This window comes from Desmodus rotundus, chromosome 5 (assembly GCF_022682495.2).
Source record: "Desmodus rotundus isolate HL8 chromosome 5, HLdesRot8A.1, whole genome shotgun sequence".
Taxonomy (NCBI): domain Eukaryota; kingdom Metazoa; phylum Chordata; class Mammalia; order Chiroptera; family Phyllostomidae; genus Desmodus; species Desmodus rotundus.
The window spans coordinates 111,827,359-111,839,786 of NC_071391.1; the positions used below are offsets into that span (position 1 = coordinate 111,827,359).

The following is a 12,428-nucleotide window of genomic DNA, read 5'->3' on the forward strand; positions in this document are numbered from 1 at the left end:
ATCTGTCTCTCTCTTCTCTCTCTCTTTTTTTATCTGTAAAATGGAGAAAATAATACCGACTTTATCAGGTTGAATTCCTGGGAATGCCTAAGATATTATCAGAAATATAGATGGTGACTACTCAAGAAACACGAGGACCTAACCCCCTTTTCCATTTGGAGGTTCCAATCATCTGTGGTCAGTTCCATACTACCGAAGAACGGCTCCTACCAAGACCAGAGCAGAAGGACAAGCAAAGACCAGATCTAATGGAAGAAATGTAGACAATTTAGTTCAGCAGACTGGGTCCCTCCTATGTGCAAGCCTCAAAGCATTACGTGTAAAACAGAAACCAGGATTGGTGGGCTGGGCTTTGGCAAAATGTGGGGGAAACCCCACAACCTACCATTTTTCATTAAGAGAAAGAAATTAATAAATTGAGGTAGTATGTAGAGCACTCATGCATCTTCCACTAAGTGGAATTTGATTTATTAGTATATCTAAAAAACATCACAGCATTTAAACTAGAAAGCATTGAAAGTAAAGATTTTGATGGAAGATAAGTTAGTTGAGTCATTGTTAATATAGTTAGCTTGTATTTCAAAACTGTAACGCCTTATCATTTAACTTTCATTGTCCTAAGGTGAAGAAAAGGGAACAGAGGCAGATGATGCCTGTTAACTGCAAGTATATTTATGTTAAGCAAGGGGGAATGGTGCCCTGGTGCACTCAACAGTTGAAATCTGCAGTAGTTGGCCCTAAAGATGTCGGAAGAATTGACTCATCACATGGCCCATGGTGGTGGGCAGCGAACACACAATACTCAGAGCCAGAGTGGTCAGCACCACGATTGTGAAGATGCAATTAAATCATTGCACATTTACACCATATGCAATGATTTAAGTCAGCAAAACAACATTCTCCATCAAGTTTATGTTAATTTTGATGTTTTGGTTTTGTGATTTTGGGATACTGATTTTGTATATTTCTTTATGAATAAACATACGTGACTACCTAATTCCACATTTATAATACTTTACATGGACTCTAGGTTTGGGGTGGATTTTATTTGTTTTGTTCTTTTTTGTTTAAAAGGGCTCCATACATTACTCAAGTTTCCAAACACGTCAACATGGCTGGCCTTATAACAAGGAGAGTGCCACTACTGTCTAGTGGTACACATCAACATTTTGAACGTAATCCCAAAAGAGAAGTTAATCTAACTCCAAACTATATACTAGTCAATTAAACTCCTATTTCAGAAGCAGCAGACACAATAACTGTCAAACAATCTATTGGGTTGGCCAAAAAGTTCATTTAGATTTTTTTTTCATGTGATGGCTCTAATAGTGCTTAGTGTCTTTAGCTCACTCAAAACAATTTTGTTAGATTGTATTTTGACACCTGTCATATCAGCATACATTTAAACTAAACTTATCAAAATTGGTAAATTGTTATGCAGCCATTTTAATATTGAAGATAGAAGAAAATATGCAACATTTTTGGTGTATTATGCTTTATTATTTCAAGAAAAGTAAAAAGCAACTGAAATGCAAAAAATATTTGCCAGTGTATGGAGAAGGTGCTGTGATTGATAGAAGGTGTCAAAGTGGTTTGTGAAGTTTCTTAGTACAAATGACATTTTGGCCAAATTATTCTTTGCTGTGGGGCTGTCCTATACATTGGAAGATGTTTAGCAGCACCCCTGGCCTCTACCCACTAGAAGGCAATAGGGGGGAGATAGCGGACATACTCAAAATATCCAAATCAATAAAGTTATTGGTGAAAATAAAAATGTGTCTTTTCCTTTATGGAAAAGAAAACTAAACAGAAAACTAAACTTTTTGGCCAACCCAATATCATATAACCTCAATTGAAGAATTACTTCCAAAATAATAACTATTCTTAGTTATATATATATATTTATATATATATACACACACACATATATCTACTGTAAAAATATAGCAATCTAAGAAATGTTTACATTAGAGGATAAAAGAATATTTAAAAACAATAAAATACTTTATAGCCTTTCAATTAAATATTACTACATGTGAATAAGGTAAATTCCTAAATCAGAAGCTCACTATTTATTCTTAAATCCTGTTTTTAATATATGTTATTCTCTTTCTAACAAGAAAAGAAGCAGAGGTTTTCAATAAAGTTATGGTGCTTTAGGTAGTTAACTTATTATCCACAAAAATCTTCTACTGAAAAGAAATAAGCTGAAACATTTTTCCAGGCAAGAAAAATATAATCCAAAAATTAAAATGAAATTTGGTATAAAAATAATTAAACAATAAAAGTGAAAAAATACTTAGAAATGGATTAACCATGCTACACATAAAACTAGTCCAAGAAATAAACAAGGTTAATGGGGTTTATATCATTTGTTTTAGCACATCCTTTACTTTTCATACAATTTTAATCCTTTCATAAAGATGAATGAACAACTTAATGTAACACTGTAGTATCACCATGGAAACCATACAAATGTATTCATCTTTGAGATTCATGAATACTCCAAGAATTAAGGTAGATCTCAATAGTAATACTCTCTCTGCATACAACTATAATTGAATAACAATAAAAATTTTTTAAAAAATAGTAATACTCTCTAGGCAGATAAAAAAGGGTACAGTGACACTTTATTTAATAATTTGAACTCTTTGGCAAAATCATGGATAAAATAATCTATTTTGTAAGTGTATGGTATAGCATAAAAAGGTACAGACTATTTTGATTCTCACAGGTTATTTCATTTCTGAGTATCAGCTGATTTCTGGAACCATTTCCAGCTCTAAATATGTTTTTAAGTCTCCCAACCCCCTGAATTTTGAATGCGCTGTTTTGAGTACACACAGGTGACTTCTTTTATAAGGAATTACTATCAAAAGAGGGAGAATATTAAGTTTTTTAAGTATAAAACTGAATTTATAAATTTTAAAACAATATTTTAAATATATAAAGATTTAATTATTTAGTTTTTGACATAATTAGTAACTTTTGAGTAAATTTAAAAAGACCTAATTATAGAAGTCACTAGAGCCTAACTTAATAGGGCCCCATGTACATTACTCAAAATAATATTGCAAAAGATTAAAGAGAGCTCCTTTTTTTAGCAGTGTCCTTCCCCATCAGGCCGATTTAGAACAGTTTATTAAGCATCAGTAATATTCTTTTATCAGATGCTCAGTGTTATTTGTTCAGTTGCAGATTCATATTTCTGTAAGGAAATAAGGAAGAAAATTCCAGCAAATTCCATTCTGTCCTATGGTGATGATCATTAGCTTACTAAAATGGTGAAAGTTGAATTCCCAATAATTTAAGAGGTTTCTACTTTAGTTATCTCTGATTAACTGCACAATGGCAAGTGATATTTTTTCTAAATATGCATTAACTTTTTTCCAATGAATTTGTATGGTATACATGGCACTTATTTTCTAATAACTGAAAAGCCATTACTATCAGCCAGTAAAGAACACTGCATTAAGAACAAATCTGTAATACTATAATAGTGTCCAACTCTTTTTAATCATCTATGTTATCCCTTCAATAATCTCTTGAGGTATAGATTATTAATATCTGTAATTTATATTTAACTGGTTATTAAGTAATCTAGTCAAGGTATCAGAGGGAATACTGCACTCACAACAAGCCTCCCTGATCCCACAGCCCATGCATACACAACTCTACTTCAAAGAAAATAATTACAAAACTGCACATTTAAAAAACTCAAAAATTAGTGTGCATTTCATACATGAAAAATAATTGGACTTTTAAATTTTTTCAATTATAAGGATAATACAGTTGATGCTGTGGATTGACTGTTGATCCAGAACTCTCTCCCTCTGGAGTCAAAAATCTATGTGTGACTTTTAACGTCCCCAAAACTTAAGTTGTCCCTTTGTACCTGCAGGAGTTTCCTTCCAAATCTGGGAATGCTCAAGTCCCCAGTATAAAATGGCACAGATAATGCATATAGTTGGCCCTTCATTTCCATAAACTCTCCACTGCAGATGAAAAAGAGTATAGGTATTTATTGGAAAAAAAATCCACAGATAGGTGGACAGATGTAATTCAAACCTATGTTGCTCAAAGGCCAACTATAATTTCCTGTTTTAATTTTTAAATTAAATAGCTGATTTAAATAGATGAAAACTATTTTTGTATGTTTATCTTATATTTAGCCACCTAACCCATTCTCACATTAATTTTAATGGTACATAATCATATCATAAAAGAGGGTTTTATCTGTCCTATTCCCATGTTCACATGGTACATTCCTCTATTTTAAAAGTTTGATCCTATCTCTATTTAGAGTTTTTATTAGAAATAACTGCAACATTCTATTAATGGTATAATCTATTTACCTACTGAAATATTTTTATTTATTTCATGATAATAGGATATATATTCCTTTAAAAAATTCCTATATATGTTGATCTCTTGATATACTGCTGGATACTACTCACTATATTTTATGCAGTTTTTTTTATTTAAATTCAGAAATGAGACAGAATTGTTATTGTCCTTTTAAAGTCATTTTAAAGTATGTTGGATTATTAATATTAAAATTATGATTCTTAAAAAATGATTGAGTAGTTATCTATCTTTTTCTATAACTGAAGTAGTTTAAATAACATTGTGATTATGAGTTCTTTAAAGGTCTAATAAATCAGCTATACTTTCATCTGTTCTGATGATTTTTGGTAACAGATCTTTAAATAGCTTTCTAATACTTATGTGGCTTATTTTAGTTTTGCACTCCCTCTTGGATAAATTTTGGTATTTTAAATTTTTCTAGGAAGTTATTCCCTCCCTCTGGATTGATTTTCATGTTCCATTGGTGTAGCATAGCACGTAATATTATTCTACTACACCTCTTGTAATCTCACCTGTTCCGAGTGTTTCCTGCTTTGTCATTTACAATCTTATATATTCTTACTCTACATATATTTATAATTTGTGCCTTGAGGAATTTTTATTGGCCATTTCAAAAAGAATCAAATATTGATTTTATTTAATCCTTTTAATGTGTGCATTTTATTTTAGTGATTCCAGTTTTTATTGTTATTAAATTGTTTACCTAGGTTCTTTTTATGTTTGTTTTAATTTTTAAGGATAACTACTTAGCTTATTTTCATCTCTTTTTTTAAATAACAAAGGCATTTAAGGTTAAAATTCTGTACTGAGCACAGCTTTTACTGGGTATGTATATTTTATTAGGAAGAGATCACCTTTTTCATTACCGTATGTAGTTTGCAATTTCCCATTGGTTTTAAGAGTTATCTAAGAGCTTTCTTAATTTCCTAATTTTTTTAAGTTTTCTAATAAAGTTGGCTCGTAAAGTGTTTTAGCTTCCTAATAATTAGTATCATGGAATGTGGCCCATTACAAAGCTTTAATTTTCTGAATTAAAAAAAAAGTCAGGCATCTTTTTCAAAGACTAAACTTCCTAAGATAAATCTCTCATCATTTGAAATTTTGTGATTTCTATAGTGCAAAAATCATTGAGAAGGAATCTTGCCATTTTGACATAATAAGATAAATATGCAAACTCATATACATTATGATTGAAATAAGGTGAAATTGTGTTGGCTATTTTAACAACATACTTAACAACAGTAAATTCCTGATGTCATTTTCTTATGACAGTGAATAAATTTTACTGAGAACCCCTTAACTTTTGACATTTGTTACTTCCCTTATCCATCCATCTTCATCAGCCACTGCAGGACAGCTACAGGCATAGGGTGTCACCAAATATTGATACCAACTTTATTCAACTTATAAAGTTGTCTGTGTGTTTGTGTGTGTGTTTGATACAAAGAAAGACTTGGTTTAACTTTTTTGATTAGTCCACATTTTGATTTAATGTAGAGCATGGAGTTTTTATCTAACATTTTCTTACCCCTTCCATCTTATTCATATATCCTCCAAGAGTCATCACATAAGGTTGCATTTCAGGACAGGGAATGTGGAGTTTTGATAGCACAGCCATAATATTGTGGAAAAATAATATAGAGAGAAGATGTCTTAAAAGTCACATTTTTTAAAAGAATGATTTTTCAACTCAGAGTCGGAACACGAGGAAGAAACAGAAACCACTCAGATGTCAGGAGATATTTAAGGGATGGTAAGACCAGTTGTGGTGCTAAGTCACTGTGCAAAATTCAGGAAGAGTTTTAAGCATTCTCTTGCATTAAGTGAAAAAATATGAAATAGTTTACTGTCCTTCCTTTTAATATATATATTAAAAGTATTGTTTTTATCTGACAGAACACTTGTGGATAACTGGGCTGAAATATATATGGAAAAGACAACAACTTTTAACTATAATCTTAGATGTGCTATTTTTTAGATAAGCCAAGAACAAAATCAAAGTATAAATACATATGAAATATTGAGAAATAAAAGTAAGCTTATGCGTAATATTGTGCCTGCTCATGCCATATTCACTCCTATCCTTCTCACTGACTTGTGCATATTGCTTTATGGCTAGCGTGAGTCTGAATATATACTCATAAAAAAAAATGGAAACTGTGTTTACTCAAATTTACTTTATACCAGGCATTATGTTTTAATCATCGTCTCACATAATCTGTATGATAGGATGAAATATACTGATATGAAACAGGAAGCGGAAATTCAGAGGCTAGGAAAAGGCAGTCTGCCTTTAACTGGGCCACCCGATCATTCAGACTCCAAGTACCTCCTGAGCTGGTCTTTCTCAAGCCATCTCTATGAAAAAAGACCATATTTTTGCTATTCCAATAGCTCACAAAAAATTTTGTAAAATACAGAAAAATAATTTAATTTTTTAAAAAAATGTAAGTCCAAATTTTATTAGATTCAGCAGATATAAAATCATTCCACAAAATTATCATAAAATTTTCAAAGCACTTATTCTCAATTTCAGTGCCTATTATAAACCAATAATGAATAACTCATCGATCAGGCTTAGTCCACAGATAACAACCTGAGTAGCTGACATACTCCCACATCTAAGGGGCTATCAATATTAGCTACGTCTTTAAAAATATTTACAGAGCTAACAAGGATCATAACCAAATGAAAAAAACGTACATAAATCTAATGAAATGTTACTACAATTACATAAAAAATGTGTACTTCCTAATCCTTAGAACTTGTGAATATGTTACTTTAAATGGCCAAAGACTCTGCAGATATAACTAGGTTAAAGATTACAAGACGGAGAGATTATTTTAGAATACATGGGTAGTACCAATGTAATCAAAAGGGTCCTCATAAGAGAGAGAGAGGTAGGAGGGTTGGGATCAGAGACCAGCTGTGATGGTAGAAGCAGAAGTCAGAAAGAGAAACTGAAGATGCTATGCTGCTGGCTATAAAGCTGGGGCAAATCACCTCAGCCAAGAAACACAGGTACACTCCAGAAGCTGAAAACAGCCAGGAACTTCTTCCTTAAAGACCTAGCCCTGCCAATATCTTGATTTTAAGACCTTCTGACTCCTAGAACTGTATAGTTAATTTTTGCTGTTTTAAGCTACTAATACCATGGTAATCTGTTATAGTAGCAATTGAGAAATACAGACTTTGGTTCTGGGAGGCAGGGGGCTGCTATAACAAATACCGAAAATGTGGAAGTGGCCTTGGAATTGATCATGAGCAGAGGCTGGAAAGATTTTTGGGAATCATGATAGAAAAATCCTAGATTGCCTTGAGCAGGCTGTTAGTAAAAATATGAATATTAAAGGCCCTGCTGGTGAGGAACATAATGGAAAAAGCCTATACTGTCTCACAGAACATCTAAATAATTATAAGTGGACTGTTAGCAGAAATACGAATGGTAGAGGAGATGCTGGTGAGGGCTCAGAAGGAAATGAGGAACTTGTTACAGGCACAGCACAGAGACATTGCAGATTTGGTTCCAGACTGCCGCAGTAAAGTGAGTATCTCAATAAAGTAAATGTTGTAATAAAGCGAGTCACACAAAGTTTTTGGATTCCCAGTGCGTATAAAAGTTATGTTTACCCTATAATGTGGTTTATTAAGTGTGCAATAGCATTATGTCTATAAAAACAATATGCACATCTTAATTTAAAATACTTTATTGCTAAAAATTGAAAACAATCATTCAAGCCTTTAGAATGTCATAATCTTCTTGCTAGTGAAGGGTCTTATCTTCAACTTGTAAAAAACACAGTATCTGCAAAGTGCAATAAAGCAAAGGACAATAACACAATGTATGCCAGTATCGGAAGTTGGAGGAAAGGAAATCTTTACTACAGATCGGCAGAAAGCTTAGTGGAATTATTTCCTACATTTATGTGGAAATCAGAATTCTAAGTGATGAACTTGGAAAAAATGCAGCTGAGATTTCCAAAGTGTTGAAAAAGTGGCCTGGTTTCTTCTTCTGCTCCTAATAAAATGTGAGAGGAAAGACATAAATGGAGGGAAAAGCTGCCAGGCTGAAAGGAACTCAGAATTAATGATTTGCACAATTCTTAGCCTACACAGATTGCAAAGGGCACTAACATTAGAAGACTCACTATCTATGTAGAGAAAGGCAATTGTGTCTGATTAATGTTTTGTTAGTGCCTTGCAAAGTTTAAAAAAACAAAATATTTTGTCATACAGCAAATTTTTTGAAGAGATCAGGAATGAGAATTCACAGATCCCTTCAGCCATTTCAGCAGAGGCAAAAAAAAAAAAAAAAAAAAAGCAGTTGAGATTATCCAGAAAAGTTCTATGATATAGCCTTTTTTTCTAATTGAGTGAATCTCACAGACATACAGGGGTGAACCACAAGTGATGTACCAGTAGATAGAAACACTACCAGCTTGGACTGAAAGAAAGAGAAAGAATAAAATTCAAAATGGTGGCTGGTCTCTCAAAATTGTACCGACAGGAAGAGCACTGATAGAAACACACAGCTGAAACTATGCGCTATCCTTAAGAATAAGGAATAATAATTAATAGAAGGGAGAACCAGGCCCAGGGCCAGAGCCTCAAGCCACAGAGATTTATTCTCAGGCCTTGAAATCTGGAGTTTGTCCAGTTGGATTTCTAACTCTGTTTTCCTGTCACTGTCTTCCTTTCTAAATGAGAATGTCTGTAACTATTACCACATGCCTGTCCCACCAGTGTATTCTAGGAGTACATAATTTTTTACCTCATAGTTTCACAGTACACAGATAGAGAGGATTTGCCTGGAGGATGAGTTAAAACCAGAACCTTACCCCTACTTAATGCAGATGATGTAGTTGAGATTGAACTTTTCAGCTGATGAATTTAGATGTGATTCTAGACTTGAGATGACACTATAGTGGATTGAGTCTTTTGAGGATCTGGGATGTAGTGAGTGTTCTGCATGTGGAAAGGATGTGAATTTGTGGAGGGCAGAAGGTGGGCTATAATAAACTGAATAATGCCCCCCCAACAATGTCCATGTCCTAATTCCTAGAAACTGTGAATATGTTACCTTAAGTGGCAAAAGAGACTTTGCAGATGTGATTTGGTTAAGGATGTTAGGTTATTCTGGAGTATCCGAGTGGATCCAGTGCAGTAACGAGGGTCCTTATAAGAGGGAGGCAGGAGAAGATGTGAGGGCAGAGGCATGTGAGGTCAGGGAGAGATTTAACGGTGCTCCATCGCTGGCTTTAAATATGGTGGAAGTAGCCAAAGAAGACATGTGGCCTCAAGAAACTAGACAAGGCAAGAAAACGGATTTTATGCTGGAGCCTCCGGAAGAAATACAGCTCTGCCAACACCCTGACTTCAGGACTTCTGACCTCCAGAACCGTAGAAAGATAAATTTATGAAACTTTAAGCCATTAAGTTTATGGTACTTTGTAGCTGTAGAAAACCAACTGAAGGGCCTCTACTTAATTTAGTATAATATTTCTCTACAAATATACCAGAAAAATATTGAATTTTTACATTCATAAATTTCTAAGTTAATATAGCAAAGAAGATGCTTCACAAGAAACTAGCATTAACCTTTACAATGTAAAAATCCTGAAAATCTTTTCTCTGTGTGACAGTCATCTCGTTACGTTATGGTAAGATGACGAGCCCAAAATGGAACATGTCCTCATTCCAACGTGATGCATTCTCCCTTGTAAACTAAAGAAGTAATTCAGTAAATAATATTTGCTCTGCAGTAGCTGATGCAGTCCTTCCAAACTGTGCATTTGCATCCAAAAGTATGCTAAGAATAGTTTATTTAGGCTTTGATCCATTACTGCAAATTAGAGTCCCCTTCACCAAGTCCCCGTCTTTAATTATCTCATCAATTAAAAATTTTCTTTTTAAAATTCATGTGAAGAGTTTTATAAAAGGCATTTGAAATCCTATTGGGCAAGAAAATTGTCCATAGTTCAGGCAGTAACCTGCATTATGGCGTGATTCATCACTCTTAAGGATTTCCAAGTTCATGGACGGTCGTGATAGGAATGTCCACCTGTCACACAGGAACATACACACACAGCACACCAGGAACATACACTTGTAACCAAGTGTTTCAACACACCCCCTACCTGTGTAACGAGTGGCTCCAGAAGCCTCTCCACTGTCAGAGTCCGGATTTCCAAACTTTTGGGGTCCCATTTTAAAATGATAGGTGACGTTGCCGAAGTCATGCTCCCTAAGGAAACACACATTGTCAGTTAGAAATAATAATCACTGAAAGAATCTGAGACTTTGAGCATTCAAAATAAATAATTCCCCAAAACTGAGGTAATAACTTGAAGATTATCTTTCTGGTCTAAACTTGTCAGGTTAGACATGGGGAAATCAGGACCAGAACTGTGTGAGGTGCTGATGTTGGAATCAGATGAGAAGGTACAGACTCCTGAAGGCACCTGCCTGCATTAGACAAACCCTTGGGACCTGACTGACCCTGAAGTATGTCACTCACTTAATTTGCAGTACACATACCCATGCACAGTGCATGCTGGAAAAGATGTGGACCTTGTCCTGGAATAGCTTATGGTTTCAAGGTACAGACAACCAAGGCAAGCAACATCTATGCTTCAGTGTGGCCCAAGCTGTAATAGAGGAATACAGAGAGGGCTAAAGGAGAATTGGAAAAAGGACACTAGAGCCGCTCTGAGAGGCCAAGACTTTTCACAAAGCACTGCAAACCCACCATGATCACCAGATGAGGGAACCCATATCATAACAAAAGGTTACTTTTCTTCACATCATAACTGACCACTGATAGTACTATACTCCCTGGGGCAGCTGCGTTTCATTCTCTGACACAGGAAAGATAACTTGCAAACTGAGTGGCAATGGTTCTGAAATTAGGTTGCCACTGTTTACTTGCTCTCTGATTACTTGCTGCATTTACATTCTTGTTTCATAAAATTAGTATCCAGTATGGTTATTTATTTCATTCCAAAGCAGTCCTTTCCACAGAACCACTGATATGCAGGTAGCAGCTTCCCACAGAGCAAGCACAAAATATGGTCCCGGCCTCAACAGAATAAACTATACATTCCACCAGGAGTGTGCTTCTCATAGAGAACTTGACAGCTCTATGCGAAATATATTTCAACAACTAACCACTGGGCATGCAACCTTAGGTTGTACAAACTGAAGCTGCATCATTTGTTTTAACACTGTCATAAATCAAACTGTTCATAGCTATTCTCTTCTTTTGAATCAATGTCTCTGCTCAATTCCATCCTTATAAATCAATCCAGGTGATTATTTCTATTAGAATTACCACTACAAAGAAGGTCTATCATAATAGGGACATTCCTCTTTGCTGCCCTGCTACAGCAAATCCTTTTGCAAATAGACTCAACAAATTTGCTTCAGGAAAAAAAAAAAAGGCAAAGACACAGTGTGCTGGTATTTTACCTCTCTCCAAATGCCATGTTTTAAATAAACTAAGGGTAGCAATCCAACCTATGGACCAATTTAGATTTAGGTTCCTTCACAACTACAACATTTGGCATGGATAAGCTGCCTATCCTCCAAAAACCTAAAAATACTTTGCACATTTCCCATTCACACCACCAACTGCTACATAGCAGCTCTGACTTGCGTGCAGTTCTCCTGCTGGCCGGCACACCTTCCTGCGCTGTGGCGGGATGAAGGAGCCCAATGCCTCCTACACACACAGATCGTCTTCATCCTTGACAAAGCCAGAACTAAGTGATCTTGGTCCAGTATTTACAACACAGCTATTGCAAGCTCCTGGAGAAAGTCCCTGAAGATCTTTTTTCAAACTCTGATGGAATAACGCATGGCATGATAATGATGGTGCACAAGGAAACCCTGAGACAAAGCTGGATTGCTAGTCATGAAGTCATTTGATGTGATAGTGGAAAATACTGAGTTACCTTGTACAGAGAATTGCCATTATTATATGGGCATGCTTATGTGTACAATCTGGCAGACCAGGGAAGACACGATCTGTTATAGATGCTCCAAAGCATAACTGAATGAAT

The 12,428-nt window shown here is 34.8% G+C and overlaps 1 protein-coding gene across 3 annotated transcripts in view; it reads right to left on the reverse strand.

Annotated features, from left to right (window-relative positions):
* Positions 1-12,428, reverse strand: part of CTNNA2 (catenin alpha 2) — a 1,072,448-nt gene that overhangs the window by 926,450 nt on the left and 133,570 nt on the right. For all 3 annotated transcript variants that reach the window (XM_053924989.1, XM_053924987.1, XM_053924988.2), the window contains exon 2: positions 10,506-10,612. In XM_053924989.1, coding sequence (XP_053780964.1) covers positions 10,506-10,607 — 102 coding nt within the window. In that variant the 5' untranslated portion in view covers positions 10,608-10,612. The remainder of the gene's footprint in view (positions 1-10,505; positions 10,613-12,428) is intronic.